The sequence below is a fragment of the Rhinolophus sinicus genome, linkage group LG02 (assembly GCF_036562045.2).
Source record: "Rhinolophus sinicus isolate RSC01 linkage group LG02, ASM3656204v1, whole genome shotgun sequence".
In the NCBI taxonomy this organism is placed as follows: Eukaryota; Metazoa; Chordata; class Mammalia; order Chiroptera; family Rhinolophidae; genus Rhinolophus; species Rhinolophus sinicus.
Window position 1 is genome coordinate 154,633,277 of NC_133752.1, and position 24,260 is coordinate 154,657,536.

The following is a 24,260-nucleotide window of genomic DNA, read 5'->3' on the forward strand; positions in this document are numbered from 1 at the left end:
ATTTATATTATTCTCATATTGACAATAACATTTTTTTCCAGTTACCTTATAATTGTAAAGATTTGTGCTACTCAATGAGTCAATAAAAACTCCAAACACGAACTCTTTAGATGAGTTTCACTTGCTGAACAGATTTTATTAGAGAAGTTCAAAATTTTCATTACTCCTTTGTAGTACAAACTATACTATTGGACAGAAAGGTATAAGAATAAATTACAAGCTTTAAATTAACGGCAGTTTTTCCAGAGTATTTTTCTTTTGCTACAGATAGTGCTTAATGTTCTGAATTAGAATTATATTTACTGTTGCTTCTAGCATAATAAACCAGAATTCAATGATGTTTGCTGGTTTGTAATGCTTATCAAATTTGACTATTGAAGAAAACGAATCCAATAATTAAATCATTATCAGTTATTAGTGAGTTTTTCATTCTGATTTTCTAATATTTATTTTATGTGTGGAAAATAGTATGGTAAGTGAAATTTTCTGAATAAAGTACTTGCATAAGTTATTGCAACTTTGCTTCAGGTTTTATATGTAAAAGTGAAAATAATCACAAAACTTTTCCAAAGTCATAATTTAGAAAATATTAACAATTATATTGTAGTAAATTTAAATGTTACTTCCAATTGAATTAGCCAAATATATTACATATGATTAAATAATCATATTTATTGATTAGCTTAGAATTGTAAATGCATTATGTTGTGTGTACATAAATATATACATATATACACTCAAAAATAAAATTTTAGAAATAGAAATTTCACGAAATAGAAATTAAAATTCTATGATTATTATAAAGATGGGAATATAATGAAAGCTTACCAGATATGTTTGCTATTAAGCATATATTTCTTGTCCTTTAAGTTGGAGCTCAGCATTATTGCAAATCAGTCTGACTTAAATTTTTTTTTAAACGCCTGAAGGTGTAAATTTTAAATATAATCAGAATGAAATATTTCATTAGTAAATATTGTTAAAACCAAACACTGTCTTGGTTCATTAAAGCTGTGTAGTCAGAGGATGTCTGTAACAGGTTAAAAAGGAAATTTTTAAACTCCATTAAACTTTAAAACTCTAAGTATAATCTTTCAGGAAATACTATGAATGGAGTCCCTGTTGATAGATTTAGTATCTTACTCCTTAGTGCGCATATGCATTAAATTAGTATTTTACAGAGCTGACTACTCTTACTATGTATATTTTGTCTTTTTGTTTGTTTGTTTGTTTAAACAGAGTGATACCTTACTCAACTATATTTTGGCTATTTTACTCTGACTACTTCAATGTTTTACTTCTCTAATAATTGAGGAGCTCAATTTAAAATAGTGTTCCACCTTGCAGGGAATACCCTTCATTACAAAGTAGTTGCATGAAACTTGTATGCTTACATACTTTTACTATAGTGAGGCTTTTCTCTTAGATATATAGGTATCATTGACTTCCTGAAGATTTAAAAAAAAACATGCTGTTTCCGAGGGTTAAATACAGCCTCTTTATTTTATTTAGAGAATGTTGTAATAGGCTCCTTAAAAATCAAAAAGAAAAACATACATGCATGAATGCATATACACAGTATTGTTTTATTCCACAGAATATCTAATTTTGGGTCTGTTTTGACCTGAAACTCTATCATTTCCCTATTTAATATATCATTTAATAGACTAATCTTTTGTTTCATAACGGTATTATAAATATGTTTAACATATCACCAAAACATCATTTAAAAAATTTCTTTAGCAAAATAGCTATAATCAAATGTTTCCATAAAAATTTTAACTTTGTTACAGAAGCATACAATTGCTCAGTTTTGAAAAAGATCAAAACAAAAATAAATAATACATGTTCCTATATTAAATTCATTGATACTTTTGGACTTTTCCTTAAGACTAAGGAATTTTCTTGAGACTAAGGATACTTTTCCTAAACACTAAGGAAAACACAACTAATCCTCTCAAATTATTCCAAGAGAGACACTTAATACCCGATTATGTTTTAGCTATTACAGTATGTTTGTTTTCAAATAAAAACCACTCCATTTTATACATTGTAAATTGATGCTTCTTAGTTACATTTGTCTTAATGAAAACGATTTTTGATTTGTAATAAGAGGTATATTTGGGTTTAGATTTGTACTGTGTAATGATTACATTTCTGTGAGCTGAGCTCTCCTAAAGCAAAAGTTGTGTGAATTCGTTTATCACTTGATAGTAGGTTTTTCTTGGTTGTCTGAAGAAATTAGCTAATACCTGCCATACAATGAGCAATCAAATTGGTGTGACACCCACCTATATGGGTCTGCGATTTTACATTTTTAATAGATGACTATCGAACTGCTGTCAGGAAGCAAAGAGATGATGTTATACCTAGAAACAAAGTAAAAAATGGTTATTTGTTTCTTCATCTGATTGTTTGATAACTTATTAAGGATTATGTTTTAAAAAAATAATTAGAAAATTCTGAATATTTTAAAAAATAAATCAAATTGATTAATAATACCACACTTACTTTTATTCAGTTTTGTATTGTTAGTCATTCTTTTGTTTGTTTGTTTAAAAGCAACATAGAAAACTAAGTCAAATGGTTAAGGGAGAAAAATTATTACTATTATATTTGTCTAGTTAGATTATTTAAGACAAGTGAAAAACTAAATCTCATAATTAACCATCCCTGAAATGGTTTGTGACAAAACAGTATTGAAAATGTTTACAATAGTGTTATCACATTTTGAAATACTCTGTTTTGTTGTTACAAGAGAACTTTAGTTCTGATTAATTGGCCTTGAATGACTGACCTCTGCTCATTTTATTTATAAAAATTTACTTTTTAATTATAGTTGACATACAATATATTAGTTTCAGGTGTACAACATAGTGATTAAACACATGTATCTTACAAAGTGGTCACCACAATATGTCTAGTATCTATCTGGCATCATACATAGTTATTAAGATATTATTGACTATATTCTTTATGCTGCACTTTACATCCCTATGACTTACTTTATATTTGGCAGTTTGTACTTCTTAATCCTCTTCACCTTTTTCTTCTATTTTCCTACCTATCTCCCATCTAGCAACCGTCAGTTTGTTATCTGTATCTATTAGTTTGTTTCTTTTTTGTTTGTTAACTTTGTTTCTTAGATTCCACATATAAGTGAAATCATATAATATTTGTCTTTCTGTCTCACTTATTTCACTTAGCATAATAATCAGTGTTGTCACAAATAGTAAAATTTCATTTCTTTTCATGACTGAGTAATACTATTGTGTATAGATACCACATTGATGAACACTTAGGTTGCTTCCATATCTTAGCTATCACAAATAATGCTGCAATGAACATAGGGTGCAGATATGTTTTTGGTTTCTTCAGATAAATACCAAGAAGTGGGATTGATGGGTCGTATGGTAGTTCTAGTTTTAATTTTTTGAGGCATTTCCATACTGTTTTTCACCGTAGCTGCATCAGTTTACAATCCCACCTATCGTGCACGAGCGTTCCCTTTTCTCCACATCCTCACCGACACTTAATCTTTATTGTCTTTTAGATAATTAGTCATTCTGACAAGTGTGAGGTGATATGTCAAGGTTTTGATTTGTATTTCTCTGATGATTAGTGATGTTGAGCATCTTTTCATGTGTTGGCCATATGTATATCTTCTTTGGAGAAATGTTTATTCGGGTCCTCTGCCCTTTTTTAAATTGGATTGTTCGTTTTTTTGTTTGTTTGTTTGATGTTGAGTTGTATGAGTTCTTTATAGATTTTGGATATTAGTCCATCATTGGATATATCATTTGCAAATATGTTCCCCCATTCACATAGATTATCTTTTCATTTTGTTGATGGTTTTCTTCATGGTACAAAAGGTTTTTAGTTTGATGTAGTTCCCATTTATTTTTGCGCTGTTGCCTTTGCCCTAAGAGTCATACCCCCAAAAGTACTGCTACGACTGATGTCAAATAGTTTAGTACCTATGTTTTCTCCTAGGACTTTTATGGTTTCATGTCTTACATTTAAGTCTTTAACCCATTTTGAATTTATTTTTGTGTATATGTAAGAAAATGGTCTTTTTTTTTTTTTTTTTTTTGCATGTATCTGTCCAGTTTTCCCAGCATGGTTTATTGAATAGACTGTATTTACCCCATTGTATATTCTTGCCTCCTTTGTCATAGATTAATTGACCATATAGGCATGGGTTTATTTCTGGGGTCTCTGTTCCATTGGTCTGTGTGTCCTTTTTTTATGTCAGTATCATGCTGTTTTGATTACTATAGCCTTGTAGTACAGTTTTATATCAGGTAGTGTGATACCTGCAACTTTGTTGTCTCTCTATTGCTTTGGCTATTTGAGATGTTTTGTGATTCCATATAAATTTAGGATTATTTGTTCCAGCTCTGTAAAAAATGCCATTGATATTTTGATAGGGATTGTGTTGAATCTATAGATTGCTTTGGGTAGATATTCATTCTTTCCTCTGCAGTTTCTTTTATCAATGTCTTATAGTTTCAGAGTACAGGTCTTTTACCTCCTGGGTTAAATTTGTTCCTCGGTAGTTTATTCTCTTTGATGCAGTAGTAAATGACATTGTTTTATTAATTTCTCTTTCTGATAGTTTGTTATTATGGTAGAGAGATGCAGTAGATTTCTAAATATTAATTTTGCACCCTCAAACTTTACTGAATTCATTTGTTCTGAAAGTTTTTTGGTGGAATCTTTAGGGTTTTTTGTATACACTCTCATCTGCAAATAGTGACAGTTTTACTTATTCCTTTTTAATTGGATACCTTTTATTTCCTTTTCCTGTCTGATTGTTGTGCTTAGGACTTTCATACTATGTTGAATACAATTGGGGAGAATGGGCATCCTTGTGTTGTTCATGATCTCTACTCACTTCGTTGAGAGCGTTTTTTGTCATAAATGGATATTAATTTTGTGAAATGTTTTTTCTATATCTGTTGAGATGATCATATGATTTTTATCCTTACTTTTGTTTATGTGGTGTATCACATTGATTGATTTGTGTATATTGAAATGTCCTTGCAACCCTGGAATAAATCTCACTTGATCATGGTGTATGACCTTTTTAATGTATTGCTGAATTTGGTTTGCTAATATTTTCTTGAAGATTTTTGCATCTGTGTTCATCAGGGATATTGGTCTGTAATTTTTTTTTTTTTTTTTTTTTTTTTTGTAGTGTCTTTGGTTTTGGTATCAGTGTAACGCTAGCCTCAGAGAATGAATTTGGAAGCTTTTCATCTTTAAGTTTTTGAAATAGTTTGAGAAGTATAACTATAAATTCTTCTTTGAATACTTGGTAGAATTCACCTGTGAAGCCATCTGGTCCTGGACTTTTTTTTGGGGGGTGGGGCAGAATTCTTTGATTACTGATTCAATGTTGTTACTAAAAAATGGTCTGATTCAGTCTTGGAAGTATGTATGTTTTGTGGAATTTATCCTTTTCTTCTGGGTTGTCCAATTTGTTGGTGTATAATTATTCATAATATTATTTTATAATCCTTTGTATTCCTGTGGTGTTGTCACATCTCTTTCATTTCTGATATTAATTGGGCTCTTTCTCTTTCTTTCTCTCTCTCTCTCTCTCTCTCTCATCCTCTGCTCATTTTAAACAATGTGGTCATTGCCAAATTTACTGACTGAAAGCCCATTTAGAGAACTAGAAATTATTTAGCCTATGTACAGAATTAATTTAGATTTAAAATTAAAAACCAAAAATCTATATAAATTGCTATGCTTTCATTTAAAATCCCTGCTCTCACTAATTGGTTGCTTATCTTGATAGTCATTAAAAACATTTAATGTAGAACTTACAATTGATGTTAGAGCTCTTTTCTAATATTAAGTGTTTCTAATATTAAGTAGTGAATATTAGTTTTAATACTTATTCTTGCAGAAGTTTAGCTAAAGTTTACATGAGGAATATAGAAACAAAAATATATGCCTTAATCCACAAATGGCACTATACAGCAGCAAGTGAAATAGACATTTCTAATCAAATTTCTAGTCTAGCTACTTTTTCAGTTGAACTTAATTAAAATACACTGCATGGATAATTCTCACTCTTAATTTTGACTTTACTTGCTATTCTGTAAACCAAAATTATTCTTTTTATTTGGTTTTCAAATACCTAGCTAAGTGATCTTTATAGCTAAAATTGACGATGATTATTACTATGAAAAATAACCATTACATTTAAACTGTACCATCTATAATCAGCTCATGTGCCACCAGTGGAATAGCTACTGTTATAGAAGGACACGGGTCAATAAATTAATGCAGGATCCTACGGTTCATGGTGCATTGGAATTATTTCCTCCTTTTAGAGTAAGAAATATAGAATGGTCTATAACACTCAAAATTAGGAAAAAGTAATACTGGGTTCTTTCTATTTTTTTATAATCCCCCACAGTAAGTCTGTCCTCGATAAAATTTATAGTGTGGCAGGGAAAAGAGACATGGAATAGACAATTACAGATATATTGAGATGTAAAAAGTCTGGGTTGGACATCAGATATGTTGCATCAATAAAGGAGGGAATGAGATTTAAAACTCAGTACTGAAAAAAATATGTAGGGCTGAAATGGAGGAAGGTATTGGGGTGAGTGGAAATGAGATGGACAAAGGTCCTGAGCTGGAAATATGCAGAGTATTTTCTAGGAAACAGTGTTCTGTATGTCATCTTCCCATTTTCTTTTGCATTTTGGGAGACATTTTCAAGTTTGTCTTGCATGTAATCAATATTATGTTTTGCAGGATTCTTTATTAATTTTTTTAAAAAATTTTGCTATAGCATTATAAATGTCTTTAGAGTTTCCTGTGTTTGGATATTTCTCTTTTTTTAAAAAAAAATTTTTCTTTACTTTTACCCAATATTTATATAAAATAGATATTCTTACCAATATTATATATGAAAAATGGAGTTCAGTGAGGATAAAAAGTTACTTATGGTTACTCAGTTTGTAAAGTCTATTAAAGGCATTTATACATGACTAAGTTATAGTACAATAGTTACTTTTGAGGGCTATTTTATTGCAAATTAGGGAACATATCAATTCTCTCAGTGTATGTTTCCCACTACTGTCAGGATAGAGAGTGAAATCAACACAACAGCTTATGAAAGCCTAAACACTCACACACACACACACACACACACACACTTCCCCCAGGTTTTTTATTTTCTAGAACTGGAGCTAAATAAATTTTTTATTTCCTTATTTTGTTTAGCAATTTAAGTTACCAGAATTAATCAACAAATCTCTCACAAATTAAGTCAATTATTTCACTCTTCTGTAGTTCCCTTACATGTAAACAAACAAAGCAATAATCCATACCTCAAATATCAGAAGTAATCTTATCCTGTAATTACATACAACTAAGCTTTATAAACAAGAATAGACTCATTCTAAAGTGAATTATATTAGACTCAACTAATTTCAACTCTCCACCTTGGAATTGCAAGTGCCAGCCAACCTGCATAGCTCTGGAGAGTCTATTAAATTTTAAGGCTTTCAAATTCTACTGTGTTTCAGTGTTCTGTGTGTGTGTGTGTGTGTGTTTAAGGCATTTGTCTTTGACTAATTTATAGGAATGGTCAATTCAGGTTACTTGTATTTAATGTTGCCACTCTTAAAGTGGGTTGCTTCCTATATCTGCTGTTCCATACTAGTTATGACAAAAATCTCAGTTTGACTATGTCAACTAAGGATAATAGAGGTGATTTTTAAGAAAAATTCTTTGGACAAGAATGCTATCAATGAATCATACAGTGTTAATGAAACATGAAGGGGGATAGGATGGTATCAGGGACACAAAATAGAGGTGAAAAAAAAGATTGCTGGATACCAGAGAAAAGACCTGCCATATTTGGGTATTCCTACCAATAGGGCTATTTTGTGGAATATTTGCAACTCAATTTATCATACTTCTCTTCAGATCATGGGGAAAGATAGCTTTAAAAGTGTAACCATGGCATAATTTGTTACAATTCTTTTGGATTTTTTGTTTCTTTCCTAGAGGAACTTGAGTTTATTAAGCAATAAATATATTTCATGGAATTTTAAGTGTTTTAATAAATTATTTTATGGTTTACTTAAAACAACTGAGAATTGCTTACACGTTGCTTAAGGATCAACATCTATTAATCAGCTGAGATTTATTGTACTTTCTGCTTTGTGAGTAATGTGGGTGATCTAAAAAGTCCTTGACCTCCAGAAGGCTGGGTACACACAGCATGTGACAAAAGTGAAAAATGATGAAGTGCTAAAACTAGAGTGAGACTCAGAAAAGTTCACAGAAATGAGACTGATATGTATTTACTCTAGAAAAGGGGTTGACTTAGAGCTTTAAGGATAAGTCAGATTTAGAAAACACTAGGGGAAGTGATTAGTCAAGGTAAAAGGAAATAATATCAACAAGGCACTGTCATTGTATATGTCACATTAAAGTGATTATATTATGCCTAAGTAGAGCAAAGGTTGCATGTTGGAAAGTAACAATATAAGGTATGCTGACTAAAATTTGGTGGATCAAGGAAGCAAGGAAGAGTATAATTTTTGGTTTACTATGAAAGACAATAGCTCTGAGCCATTGACAGTTCTTCAGAAAAAAAAAAAAAAGCCAATATGTTTAAAATTATGTTTAATAATAGTCTAGGTTACAGATTAGAATAACAAAGAAGAGAAAGAATCAGAGAGGACCTCAAGTTAGAGTATGCAGTTTTGTGAACAATGATTTTTAACTCTGATAGTGTACTATAATGTTCAAGTTTACAGTCAATACATAGATATTGCGTATAAAGGAAATATACTGCTAAATTCTAAAATAGAATCTTTAATGTCTCTTCTTATGTTACATAGTTCTATAAATGAATTGGTTATTGTTATCAGAATATCAACAATGTACTGCATATTTACTGAGTTATTCCTGGCACTGTTAAATGAACTCAGAGAATTTTACAAAACAGAGATACATGGGCAATGTTTAAATAAGGTATATCAAAATATATAAGCCCATCCATCAAAATTGAGTTTAAATATCACCTTCTCCTTTAGTACTTATTAAATATTCCAGACAGAAATGACTAGTTTTCATGAATTTCTTAATTCCATTATAGTTTTCTATTGTATCATTTGTCTTTAGTGTCTTTCAGTGTTTGTTGGTGTTTTTTTTTTCCTGATATATATTGGGTTTAATATTATTTAAGAATACTCTCATTCATCTAATAGATGATGTATCATTTAGATTGTAAGTACTCTGAGGATAAATCAAGGGCAAAAGCCAGAGATGTTTAATGAATCTGCAACTCGTGATGTATGGTAGAAAATAATATTCATAGAAGGAATAAAATATCATTTCCCCATCTTTTACAAGTACTGCTGTGTTGATATGAATATACACAATAATTATTTTTAAAACAGGCTAACAGAGTAATGAATGTTCTTTTGTTCAAATGGTCAAAAAAGTTAGAAAAAATAATATACACCATAGGAGAAAAACATTCTTTTGTGTGTGAACCTATATGTATACTCCCTGATAATATATGCTTGATATTCAATAATATATGATGTTTTGGGTGTAAAATGTTACACTCTTTGAAAAATAAACAGTGAAGTAAAGAAATAAGGAAGCGAGCAAGACAAGTGGCCAGGAAGAGTCGAGAATATTGGCAAATATGAGAAAGAAGGTTAACAGCAGGAAAGAATGTATCGTTAATACAGTTTAGGAAGACCCGGAGCAATTTTCACAGAATTAAGTGTGTTCTCTGTGGAATGTAAAGGCTGTATGTGTTCACGGGAAGAGAAGAGCACGTCTGATATGATAAGTCTTTTTTTTTTTTAAGATATGATAAGTCTTAATAATTGAAACACCAATTTAAATTGTCTACACAAATGGAATTTATACTGTAGATAGTATAAAATGGTAAATTATTCCCCAAATTTTTAAATTTAAAATATTTCAGCAACTAATCTGCATTAGTCTAATAGTCTTGGAAGTCATAATCTGCATAAAATACTTAATATATTACCTAATGTTCTCACAACCCAGTATGTATTTCTAAGTGATACCATATGTGAAAAGCTGTGTCAGATATGAGAGGACTGTACATCTTGTCTGAGAAGGAAAGCAATAGAAGAGGAAGCTTACATTTACTGAAGATACATCACGTGTAAAAGGGCTGGATTAGACATTTCATAGTCTTTATCTCATGTTAATCATATAATAAACCTGTAATATTAGTGTTATCCCCATTTTATAAATGAAGAACCCAGGGCTTGGACGAGTAATGAAATGTACCTAAAGTAACCCAGCTAAAAAGTGGCAGAGCCTAAGCTCTTTCACTCTGTTGTACAGGCCTCACTTATAAAATGGCAAGTGGCTGAAAAATGAATTCAAATCATTGTTTTATCTATATCTTTACAGGTATTTTAGTTATTTTTTTTTTTACTAAATAGATTGGAAGGTTGATGGGAAAGAGTTACGTCTTCCAGGTTAATGCAAAAAGACAAACCTGAAGTGCACTTTAAAGAAATACATTTTCTGCTTTCTGAATCACAGTTTTCTGAATTGAAAGATTACTGCATTTTTTTAAATGTCCAAAATATACTTTGCAGTGTGGAAGGCCACGTGGGGATAAAAACAGAACAGGTGGTGACTATATAAAATTGAAAGTGAATTTTGTTGAATTCTGTTCATAAAAGTTAACTGCTCATAGTCTTTCACCTTAAAAGATCTAAAAGCATTTATGTTCTAGAAATGTGTTTCGTATAATGTAGACAATAGTTTTTATAGACTCAATGGATACCTTACATCAACATCAATCCAGGACACATTGGCAACTTTTAAATTCCACTACTTAGAAATATCAAAGTACGTTTTAATGAAAATAGCAAAGCAATAACATTTTGGTTGCTTCATTGTGTACTTCTTGTCGATAAATTTAAGATAAAATGAATCAAGTGTATTCCTACTTGTTTTCTAGTGTTCAGCTTCTTGTGGTAAAGGTTTAAAGTACCGTGAGGTGCTTTGTATTGACCAAGTCCAAGGGAAATTAGAAGAAAAATACTGCAGTCATCTACAGAAACCTCGAACTCACAAAGCTTGTAGATCTGTCAGATGCCCTTCATGGAAAGCCAATAGATGGAAGGAGGTAAGGGATGTGTTTTATAATCATATATATATTTGCACTTAAAAATAATATCTTAATTCATTCTATGTACTTTCAGTAACCTTCAGAGTTTTACCCCACTAAAATGTGCTTTATTCTGTTATACATTTTTTGCACTAATGTCTGAATTAATATTGCACAGTATTAATATTTACTAAGTCTATAGATAAATCACAAGTTAGTCATTTGACTTTCTTGCGGCTGTAAACTTTACATCAAATTCTGTTACTGAATACTGGGGTTGAGGGGGCTACCGATAATCATAGTATTGTTCCAGGTAGTCTAACAGTGAAATATATATGATGATGTATTTAGTAATTGTCACATTCCCACATGAAAATCTTGTATTTGAGCTAAGGTTGCATCTTGGAAATGGGACTGGTAAGTTCCAGAAGGAATCTTAATTGGAGGTTGTTTGAAAGAGACATCAGAACTAGATGCCCAGGACTAGCTAAGGCTAAAATGCACACACACTTAGAAAACCTTAGCAAAAAGGAAGCGGATTCATAGAGGATGTACAGGCTGAGAACTCAGTTTATAAAAGAAAGGTGATCAATACCTGCCCTGGCATGCTCAGGGAAGTAAACTCAAAATCTAAATTTGGGGAGGCATGCCTTTCAACGTGGTTGTCAAGCAAAGACCCACTTGGGAAATACTGAAGAGGCAAAAGTCATGAAGGAAGTCATAAACATTAACTAGCAGAACTTCCCAAGGCCTGATTTCAGTGGGGTTAGACTTTCGACACAGCGTCTGGATAAGCAACACTTCAGGGTGCTTTTCCATTTCTACTGGGGACCTAGTCTTGCAAAAGGAAAAAGAAACCTATCTTCTGCTGATGGAATGTCCTTGTCTCTGTCCGCTGTTGGAGCTATGTCTGTTAGGAACAGATGGGTTCAGACAAGAGCTAGAAAAAGTATATCCCCCTGGGCTTCTAAGTTATCAGCATTCACTCTGTGAGGGCAGAGCCTTGGTGCAGGGAACCGACTTTCGAATGCCGGTATATCAACATGTCATTGGTACTGAATAAAAAGCTCCCAAACTGAGTGAGCATCTCAGATTTCTTTGGAGAAGAAGCAGCCCCTGTCAAGTGTTGGGGTGCTGATAATTGTGGTTAACATTTGACTGAAAACTAGGGGCAAACACATCTCTGTTATTTTATCTCCCCCCCTCCATTACATACAGTTTTTTTTCTTTTCTTGAGCCATTGCTTCTACATTTAATTTGGGTAAAGTAAATTACATTATTTTTACTAGTTTACCAGAAGCCATGATTTAAAAGATCTCCTATTAACCTATTTTATTTAGTGAATACCACTACTACCCTACTGAGTTGTTCAGGAAAGAAATGCCAGATAATTCTGTCTCCTATCTAGGTAACTCTTGAATGTCCACTGCAACCACCCCAGTCTAGTTCGTCGTCATCTGTGCTCAGGTGTACAATGGCCTTACATATATGTTTGCCATTATTTACTTGCATAGAGTGTGAACTCTACAAGAACTCAAATATGATAGTGTCATTTAATATCGTCTATGACTTACATTGTCTTTAGGGGGTAAGTCTAAAATCTAACCCATGCTTATTTCTTCAGCACTATCCCAGGCCACCAAGTCTTAGAGACAATGGATGCTTGTTCACTAGCCTAGCATCTACTTAATACTTCTTAGTTTGAATACTATGATTTAGTTGCAAAAAAGACTTGCCATCTCTTAATGTATTAGTTATATTTGTCATCTGTGGTTTTGCTTAAAGTGGGGGTGTGCCTTACTTTATCTGGACCTAGATGTGGCAGAATAATGGCAGTGGAGCTTTCCCCCAGAGGGTGGAACTCTGTGAAGGCACTGACTGAACCCAGCATGTGGCAGATCCCTCCTGATTCTAATATCAGGCGGGAGCTGCTCGCGGGTGGGAGTAGAAGTGGGAGAGACTTGGGGCTTCTTGGCCACCAGTGTTCCTGTTGACCTCAGGATACTTTTGCTGCTCTGCAGCTGCTGCAGCTGCTATAGTTGGTATTCATGAGAGACACTCTCTAAGTCTTGACCCCCGGCCCTGCAACAGTGAATCGGTCATCAGTGCTAACGAGTTGGCCTTGGCTTACCATCGCGTGTGAAATTCCGTTAGAGTCACTAAAGGAACGTATTTCAGGGGATTCTATGATACAGATATGAATACCCAAAGACTATAAAAAACACAGATGCTTTTGTACAAAGTCTGCTTTCTTCTCTTTGAATTGGTTTTCCTTGTCATAGAAATTAGCTTCATATGCCCACACAGTCCCAAATCTCTGCCAGAAACAAATGACCACTTGTGAAGTCGTTGGCTTTTGATTTATTCTATAAAAAGTACCCACATGAGGTTAACAATTGCAGGCTGTCATTGCACTACATATAATAATATATTCAACAGAAGTGTAATTTCAGAGGTAGTTACGAGATAATCACTGGGTGCTTGCTACTTTGTTCTGACTGCATAAATTGTAACATTGCTTTAATATAATCACTCACTATGAAATAATTTCATTTCATTACTATTTTACATTACACCTCATATGGAAAGACTCATTTGGCAAATTGCAACCACAGAGGTGCTCAAATGAGTTTTGAAGTAATATTCTTCATTTGGTACCGTGTTTCCCCGAAAATAAGACCAGGTCTTATATTAATTTTTGCTCCAAAAGACACATTAGGGCTTATGTTCAGGGGATGTCATCCTGAAAAATCATGCTAAGGCTTATTTTCCGGTTAGGTCTTATTCTCAAGGAAACACGGTATTTGATATCATGTTTTTTAATGAAAGGATTTAGTAATAATACATTTTAATGAGTGAACAGGGCCATTTGTCCTCTGGGTCCAGATGTATACCTTTTAGAGACAAATTAAATACTAAATTCATTTAAGTAGCAAAACATCCCTCTTCTTTGGAACCAAAAAGTTTTGTTTCCACTTAATTTTACCTATTTGGGAATAACAGCTTCACTTTGTAAATTCAAGTTTTCAAGGCTAGCATGGTGCTAGATTCTTCATTGTCTCAACCTCATCTACATATTTCAGTGCCATAGTCTTTATGTTAAAAAAAAAATCCAGAATTCTTACCTCCCCTCATCACATCAATTCTGGGGGACAACTTAGAAAGATAGGTAAGAATCTCATTGAATACCTACAGAATACCTTACTGAATCTAGAACTACATGGCATCAGCCACTTACGTAGTTCCCCTTCTCTGAGACCCATTATTTTCTTTCTAATATTTTAAGATCAGAGCTGGAAATGAAGGTGATACAAGTTCCAAAATCTCACAAATCTACTGGCCAGTGCTCCCTTTTCCCAAAGCCCCTAATTTGAAGAAAAAGAAAAAAAATGAAACTATATGCTAAATGCTAGCATGTTTAAATGATTTTATATTTCTGTAATTCCATATTTTCTACATTTCCAAAATACATACATCTATATTTCCATATTATCAAAAACTTCTGATGTATACATACATATATAAATTCCTATGATCTAAAAAGATAGTAAATCTTAATTAAGTCCTCATAGCCCCTGACCAAGAACTCAGAACCTCCTCATCTCTATGCTCAGGTTAAGAGATGTTTCTACCAGTGAACACGAGCAGAAGCCCAAGAAAAGGGAGGATGTCTTTGTTCTGCGGTTCATGGGTGGGCTATGCTTGTCAGCCTTTTGGAGCTAGTGCCAGCAATTCTGTTTTTGCGTTTCTACGCCACCTGTTACCTCTCTTTGTGTATCATCTTGATGTTTCAGATGGCCTTGTTTTGGGTGGGCTGAGATGACTAACACTTTTTGGTATGAGACATATATCAAGAAACTTTTCAAGGCAGAAATAATTGTAACACTGTGAGAGAAGTGAAAAAAATGGGACTAGGCCGGGAGCAGAAGGGGACAGTCACTTCCTGACACTGTGTGAGCAACTTCTGTATTCCTCACAACTGTAGGTATCATTATATTCATTCTGCAGATGAAGAAATTACAGTGTAAGAGGTTAAATAGTTTGTGGAGGTCATGAGCCAGGAAGTAGAGGGAGGCGGGGGACAAGCATTTAAACACTGGTCTATTTGAGCGTTCCCTACTGTAGTTGCTGCCATAATCATTTCATTATTATTGTACATTAGCTCATCCTTTACTTCCTTAGCAACACTGCCCCCCTTGCAAGGGCACCTAGAGTCAACAACTGCAGACTGTAATTACGCTGCACAAAATAATTCATTCGATAGAAATGTGATTTTTGTGTTGTGCTGAATTCACTGCAGGCTTATTTATGTTTTTTAAAACTCTGTTCCATAAATAATATATATATCTATATGTGTGTATAGATATACATCTATATAATATATATGTACATATATATACATATATATAATATATACATATATATATAACATATATATATATATATATATATATATATAGAGAGAGAGAGAGAGAGAGAGAGAGAGAGAGAGAGAGAGATTGATTATATGTCATGGGAAAATAACAGAGTTTAGTTGATTGCATATTAAATATGATATAGTTGCTTAAATCACTAGTTGCATATTGCATATTAGATTACACAATAGGTGAATAGTGTTCAAATCTTTGGCACTAATACATTCTGGTAAGATTTTTGGAGCAGTGCCTAATCTGGGACCCACACTATAAGAAAAGTCTTGACAAAGTACCAATTCCCCAGGGCAGTTTAATCAAATGATGACAGCTATTCTGGATCCCTTCCCTTGTATTCTGTTTCAAGTAGGAAAAGCCTTGAGTATTAGTGGCATAATCTCAAAGAAATTCATTGTCTGGAAACTGGAAGGTCACTGGTTTTAAGTATGATTCAGCAGCTCGACAATATAAGCGTGCTGGATTGGCATTTCTGTGATTCTGTTGGTCAACTCCTAACGGCCATAAAATAGCTGCTACAGTTCCAGGTTTCAGCTTCGTACTTTCTCACATGAAAGTTTGTATTTGTTCTATGTTGGTAAGGAGGACAGATTATGGACAGGGGATAAAAGTTTAAAGAAGAATATTTCAGCTCAATGTAAGACAGTATTTACTAACAAGAGTTATCCAAAAATGGAGTAACTGCTTTCAGGATCTAGTGACTGTACCCAGACTGAGGCTATAGAAGCACGGGTGGGAATGATGTTTATTTATTTATATTACTATAAAAAGGATTTCAGAGTTGAAGAGAAATTAGATACTCCCAGGGATTAGATACTCCCAGAGTCTTTTCTAACTCAAAATGCTGTACGACTACTGTTAATACTGCTGCTATTATTGACTCATGTGAAATAAAGCATGGTTACAAATAACTGACTATAATAACATCAAAACCTAAATTCATTAATAAGAAATTATAAATAATGCATCAAGAGAGAAGACATCACTATTTGCATTTTAAATAATTGTTTATTAAACAGCAGAGTAAGCCGGCCTTTGATAAACCTGTTTTTGCAATGTACATGCTAACATTTCTTTACCTCTGCTCTACAGTAGCTAACTTGACTCTAGTACCTCTTGATTGGCTAAAAACTACCGTCTCGACTCCCACTGTCAAGTCTTTAAAGTGCCAGTCTTTGCAGTGTTATATTTCTGTATAAATAGCATATGTGGCTGATTTTTCCTATCAGAATTAAATTATGCAGTGTTGGTGGGTTAGTGCATTCCGATCAATTATTTGTGTTATACTCATAACGATAGCCTCACATTGCCTTCACATTAGTTAGCTGGATTAAAAAAAATGTAACATGCTTATGAATATGTAGTTCTATAAGACTATTAAATAACAGTGCACATTCTGGGGTTAGAGGTGGACCCAAGAAGGTCCTCAGTAAGTCACTTGACTTAAGAGCAGGTGATCATATCTTCACAGCATCCATGACCATGAGGGATGGGCTAGGCAAAGGTAGTCAGTGCTACTTTGAAGTGTTGAAGTGCCTTGGACATGTCCATGTAGAAAACACATGAAAATTCTGGTAAATGCATGAGACAGTCTTGTAAATACATGAAAATATAAATGTAGAGCTTGGAATTACGATCAAGTCTAGAGAGAACAGATGTAGACATTATTGGTGCATAGAAGAAATTGCTGACAGCTCAGAGGATTTAAAGAGAAGCAAGTTATAAACAGAACCCTGAAACATGCTAACTTTTAAAGGCTGAGCAAAGAAAATAGAATCAGTTAAGAACTCTGAGGAGGTGCAATCTCAGAAGAGGAGACCACTGGCACCAAAGGGATTTCAATCACAGAAGCCACAACGGCTCGACAAAGTGGTCAGTGGTACTGAATGAGTTAGTGAGATTTAGAAAAGATTTTAAAAGGTTTTATTGGCAATTAGGGTTATCGATGATACCAGGCTAAGTAATATTTCATTTAATTCATAAATTCTCTTCTCTGTTCAAATCTAAAGTTGCATCAATTTACTCTTTCATACTCTTATCTCTTAAAAAAAAAACTGGAAAGCAAAAGTTACTTGTTCTCTTCCAAGCAGTAGTCCATTTTGTTTCCTTTCAGGGAAGAGGTCCACAACAGTAATTACCCATGGCCTCAGTGGATTGTTTTTAAACGTGTGCTATGATCAAAGGAGCAATAAACCATTGTGGTTTATTGAATTATAGAAAATTATATTGTCTGATAGAACTTCTTGCTAAGCTGTGTTTTGTGAATTATTTTTTTCCAGGAATTTTTTTTTTCAGGTTTAGAGGCAGGAAGTTTTCCAAATGTAGTTTATATTTCTGACATTATCCCTGGAAAATGTTTGCAGGAGCCTTATTTTGTAGGCTAAACATTTTCTCAGGAGGTTCAGATAAGCTAAACTACATACAGATATTTTGGTCTACTCGTTGGGCCCTGCACAAAGCACACATTACGATTGTCTTTATATAAAGGAGCTTTATGAGTTTTGTGAAAACATTCAATACATTGGCACAATTCGACTGCTTATGCATAAATGAGAGTCAATATAAGCTATGTTGACATGCATCATATTTTTTGTAGGTTAAAAAAATAAAAATTCTCTTTAAGTCAGTTGCTGCTTATACACACAAGATAGAAAACTACATTTTAAAGTATCCTTAGAGTCAAAATGCTGCAACTATCTAAGGATTTCGAGTCTTCCAAATGAACTAAATTCTTATCTTTTGTGGAATTTTAATTTTCATTCATGGTTGAAACCATATTCTGCAGCTATATTTTTACTGTTGTGGGGAAAAAATTACTTACTCTGGAACTCTTACAGAAACAGAGAAATTAGTGAAGAACCTGATTTTTAACCTTTATAATATCTCGTGAGCAACAGTGATGAGTCCCCAGACATTGCTCATTGTGACTTCCAATCCCTTCTGGGATAACAGAGTATAAAAAAACCAAGTTAGCAAATTAAATAAATATCACTGGTTGTTTTCCGCACTTTATTAATGCTGGCATCACAGCTTGGTTGTGGCCAAGCTCTGTTGTTATATGACCTGGCATTCTGAAAAGGCCGGGGAGGCTGCCAAGTCCTTCCCCATCCCCTGGCGGCAGCCCAGCGAGAGCTCCAAGTCTGGAGTCAGAACTAAGCTTCAACGTGCTTCACTATTAACTAGAGGGAGCCACTCAGGCAAATGACGTAACATCTCTGCATCTCAGGTCCTCAGCCCTGTACCTCCTTTGTAGAGCTACTGTTAGGAATAAATGTCTGGAAAGTGTTCTGCGAACTTTTACGAATAATATCAAGTCTTCTTTATACAGATAAGAACAATGAGACCTGGAGAGGTTAAGACAAGGTTGTCTGAGTGTAGTTTATACAACCAGCTTCCCAAAACACTTGTCCATTGAAATATAACCATAAGTCAACAAATTAGTAAATTTGTTCCTCAAAGTATAGTAGGTACTAGAGGCATAAAGATGAATATAATGCAGTTTTGGAAATTGTTTCTTTGAGGAAGACTATGCATACAGTGTAAGTATTTAAGTGATTGAAAACAAAGTAGAATAGTTTTGTTGTGTGATAAGTTTTATAGATATTAACTACAATTAAGTCAGAAGAGAGAGTTATTAATTGGGATGGAGTATCTGGTATGACATATCACATAACCTGTCATGGTTTCTTTAAGGCTTGAATAGATATTGCAAAATAAAATGTATATTTGGATAGATGCTTCACATCAGACAATCTTGAAAAATACTGATTGCGTGTATTTTCTATCTAATGCATGATACTATATCAAGTTCTGTGTAAAAGAGACAAGAAAATATGTCTTGGCACTATTTTGCTGTTTTTACATAGTTTGATATTTGTTGGCTAATGGTTCAAATCATTTGGGCTTCTTTGTAGTGCTCTGTGACCTGTGGCTCTGGACTTCAGCAAAGGGATGTGTACTGCAGAGAGAGAGGTGTTGGTCGGGCTGAAAAAATGTGTGTGATCGTCACACACAGCCTTTTTTTCAGAGGCAATGCTGGCGTCTGCACACAGTACCAGTGGGTGGCAGGAGAGTGGCCGGATGTGAGTATTGACAAGTCAACTTTCCAAGCCACTGCACAAAGGCATGCGTTTATTCATTTTGTCATTGAACTTTTAGTGTTCGACATCATGTAAGAAAAAGGAGACACATCGGCAAGTGAGGTGCATTGATGCTCAAAACATTCAAGTGAATGAAAGTTTTTGTGATCCGTCAACCAGGCCTCTGTCAATCAAGAAGTGCAGGAATCCTCCCTGCAAGTACATTGTGGTAACAGCAGACTCGTCTCAGGTGAGGCAAATAAAGGAAGTTAAGAATTTTTGCTCCTGGAAAACACATGTGAGTCTAAAATTTGATGCAGTTGAAACTAGGTCTAAATTTGAATGTGGGGACAGATAATGGTATGCATATCAGTCAAAGGGGAAACCACTGACAGTTGGATGTTGCAAATACCCGTAGAGTAATAACAACATAGATGTTAAACTCCAGTGCAGTTCCGAGGGCCAACTAGTGACAACTGTGAAACCCACTCCTTGGAACGATTCAGCAAACTGGCCCTGCAGAATTTCCTGCTTTTTAAAAACAGCTTTATAGAGGTGTAATTGACAATCATAAACTGCACATACTTGAAGCGTACAGATTGATAAATTTTGATGTATGGATACACCCATAAAGCTGTTACCACATTCAAAACAAAGGGCATCTCCATCACTCTTCAAAGATTCTCATGCTGCTTTATAATTCCTCCTTTCCCCTTCCCTCACCTCCACCCTCAGGGAACATAATCTGTTTTTAGTGTATGTCATTATGTTTGTTTGCATTTTCTTGAGTTTTATATGAATGGAATCATACGGCATGTACTATGTTTTGTCTGATGTTTCATAAGTATTTTGAGATAATTTATTGCTTTTTATCATTGAATATTTCACTGTATGGATCTCTTTAAGTCCACTAATCTTCTGTCATGTCAGATTTGCCATTATTCCCCATCCAATTTCCCATCTCAGACAGTGTAATTTTCATCATTAAAAGTTTGATTTCAGCTTTTTTATACCTTCCATGTCTGCTTAACTTTTTGAACAAACTACAGTTATTAATAACTTTTTAATGTGCTTCTCTGCTAATTCTAGCATCTCTATATGTGCATTTACAACTTAGGGAATTTTAGTATATTCATGTTTTTACAACCATCACCATGATCTAATGCTAGAAAATTTTATCACCCCAAAAAGAAACTCTGTATCCATTAGTAGCCACTCCTCATTTTCTCCTTCCCCAAACTCTAGGCAACCACTTATCTATTTTCCGCCTGTATGGACTTGCCCATTATGGACATTTCATATAAATGGAATCATACAATATGTGGTCTTTTGTATCTGGCTTCCTTTACTAGCATGCACTACAAATAGAAAATCAAGCCTGAATGTGGATGCTTTCCATCTATGGTACAACTCTGGGAAAGTTGCCTAATGTCTCTGAACCTTTATTTACTCATATGTAAATGAGGCTAATAAATAGGATTGTTGTGGAGGTAATATGGCATAGTTTGTGTTTATATATTTATGTGTGTGTGTACATATGTATGTGTGTGTGTATATAAATATATATAAAAATATGTGGTGAATATTAGGTCCTGGTTAAGTTTAAGGACATCTTCTCCCCCTTATAATTATTTTCCAGTGTGCAGGTAACTGTGGATTTAGTTACCGACGAAGGATTACATACTGCATTGGGATCCAGTCTACTGAGAAATATAAGCTCCATCAGCTTTGGCCTATAGACTATCAAGAATGCCCTGTGCTGCCTTCCCCACAGCTTCACAAATGCAATTTTGGGAGCTGTTTGCATGTGGCCACTTGGAAAGTTGGAAAATGGAGCAAGGTCAGTATACAATTACGAATTCAAAACCTTCTGAATGAGACTTTCTAGGGGAGGGATGCCTAGTAATTTGCATATCTAACTAAATCTCAGAGTTGTTTCAACCCCCTATTGTCTAAAAACTACTTTATCAGTTATTTGCATAACTATCTCTTTTTCTATGCTTGCTGTAACCATCTTACAAGGAGGAAATATAACTAATATTTATTTCAGTTCTTCTGAGAGCCTCTCATGGTGGCTTGCATTTTGAGTGGATGCTCAAAAAAAGATTTATTGGTGAAGAAGTAAATAAATCTAATACATGAGTAATAAAAGTTATTTGCACTATATTCCACTTCCACTTTAATTGATAGAAAGCATGTAAATATTGCTTTGCAAGCATCATGTAACAGTGAGAAAAAACACAGTAGTCTTAATAACCAACAATAATTAATGTTCATTAAGCATTTATAATATTCTGTGGATATAAGTATACAAAATAAATGGTAAGAAGCCAGTAACTGAGACATCATAGACTCAGGCTGATGCCTAAGATTTACTCCCACCTGTGATTGCCTAGCCTCCAGGGTATTTCTCCTTCTGCAGTAACTCTAGCCACTATTGATCATCAGTTTGTTCCAAAAGGACCTCGTCTGAGAGGAGGAGATAGGGATTCAATGGCTTTATTCAGTACAGGCTTTAACTTCATACTTTACTCTGTTCACAGTGCTCAGTCCCATGTGGAACTGGTGCAATGGAGAGACGAGTGGCTTGCGTGGCTGAAAACGGTCGGTCCAGTGACTTATGTTTAAAGCATTTAAAGCCGGATGCGCAAAAGAAATGTTACGTCAATGACTGTAAGTAATAGACTTCAGAACTCTACCTCGCACCTACGTGTTCCTAAGAAGTTTTAATTAAAATATGAAAGTGAATATTGGTAGTAGTCATATGTTCTACAAAAGGAAGTGTCTGTTTTTTCAGTGCATAATGTTTCTATGACTGAGTTCAATTCATGCGGTGCTTGTAATGTGTTCATTGTTGACAAGTTCAATTTACTTGTCTTTGAAGGTAGAACATTTACCAGTTGCAAAGAAATCCAAAGGCAAAACAACATTACCAAGGATGGTGACTATTACCTGAACATTAAGGGAAGAATAATAAAGGTATTATGGAAACAGTTCCTATTTGATTTTTAACACTGACCGTTGACTTTGGGAAAAGCTTTTCTAGATGTTTGCATTTCCCCTTTAGATTTATTGTGCAGGTATGCACTTGGAGAATCCCAAGGAATATATATCATTGGTCAAAGGTGAAGAAGACAATTTTTCTGAAGTGTATGGTTTTAGGTAAGAGATGTCTTTTGGCTTCTCAGTGCATTTTTATGGTCCTTCAAGAAAATTCTAGCATTCAGAGTGATACTTGGGTTGTTTACAAGTGGGACAAGTAATTTAGAAGCAGGTGGACATACTAGGACCTAAGTTAGACGTTGTCCTTTTTTGTGCAGTAATACAGACTTGAGTATTAACATGTATTGCTGAGGAGACTGACTGAGAAGGATACTGTGGAGAGCAGTGGGACAACAGACAAGTGGGGAATTTAAGACCTATGTGAATTTTCATAGAAATCATATTAACGCCAGTAACAAAGTAAGGAAAACTAGAGATGAATTACTTTTCCACAAACTTGTCTTGAATATGCCATTGCTAATTTCATTCGAGGTTTGACAATTAGGTTCATGAACTCATCCTAGAAAAAGTGCTACATACCTCATTGCTGAATATCACTACAGTCACCTTCAAAGTACTCCCCTTGGGAAGCTAGGCACCCACGCCAGTGCCTAGTCCACCCTTCCAACAATTTTGGAACTCTTTTTCTGGAATGGCCTTCAGAGCTGTTGTTGTATTACCCTTGATGTCTTGAATGTCATCAATATGTCTTCCTTTCAATATTTCCTTTATCTTCGGGTAAAGAAAGAAGACATTGGAGGCCAGATCAGGTGAGTGGGGAGGGTGTTCCAATACAGTTATTTGTTTACTGGCTAAATACTCCCTCACAGACAGTGTCATGTGAGCTGGTGCATTGCCGTGATGCAAGGGCCATGAATTGTTGGTGAAAAGTTCAGGTCATCTAACTTTTTCAGGCAGCCTTTTCAGCACTTCCAAATAGTAAACTTGGTTAACTGTTTGTCAGTTGGTACAAATTCATAATGGATAATGCCTCTGATATCAAAAAAGGTTAGCAACATCGTTGCAACAAGTTCTCGAACTTAATTGTCAGACCTCGTATGTAACCCTTTCGTAATTTTTACTTCTTTCTCATTTAACTTGTGGACACTGTCATACTGAAGAGTGTATCTTTTACCTCCCCACTTCCAAAGTTTACCATTTATCTACATTATGGGCTAATAGCTGTATCTAATACTAAAAAAATTCTAATGTTGTTCCAGACTGCAAAATCCATATGAATGTCCTTTTAATGGAAGTAGGAGGCAAGACTGTGAATGTAAAAATGACTACCTGGCTGCTGGACACACTGTTTTCAGCAAAATAAGAATTGATCTCACTTCTATGCAAATTAAAAGTAAGTGCTGAATCACTATTTACAAAATTAAAAACCTCGATCTGCTAATGGAACTCTAACAATATGTGGGTTTATGTAATAGGGTATAGCGAAGGGCCTAGCATTGCACAATAGTTACTTAAATTGTTTTTTTAAGTTATTACATACTTCTTCTGCAATGACATGGACCATGGGGACACTTAATAAAAAATGTAGTGGTAATG

At 34.2% G+C, this 24,260-nt stretch overlaps 1 protein-coding gene across 1 annotated transcript in view; it reads left to right on the forward strand.

The window, feature by feature from the left end:
• ADAMTS20 (ADAM metallopeptidase with thrombospondin type 1 motif 20) overlaps positions 1–24,260 on the forward strand; it is a 151,445-nt gene that overhangs the window by 106,435 nt on the left and 20,750 nt on the right. Inside the window, 10 exon segments of the mRNA XM_019748447.2 lie at positions 11,003–11,170; positions 19,497–19,566; positions 19,569–19,623; positions 19,625–19,664; positions 19,741–19,911; positions 21,301–21,501; positions 22,205–22,334; positions 22,546–22,640; positions 22,729–22,823; positions 23,924–24,057. Coding sequence (XP_019604006.2) covers positions 11,003–11,170; positions 19,497–19,566; positions 19,569–19,623; positions 19,625–19,664; positions 19,741–19,911; positions 21,301–21,501; positions 22,205–22,334; positions 22,546–22,640; positions 22,729–22,823; positions 23,924–24,057 — 1,159 coding nt within the window.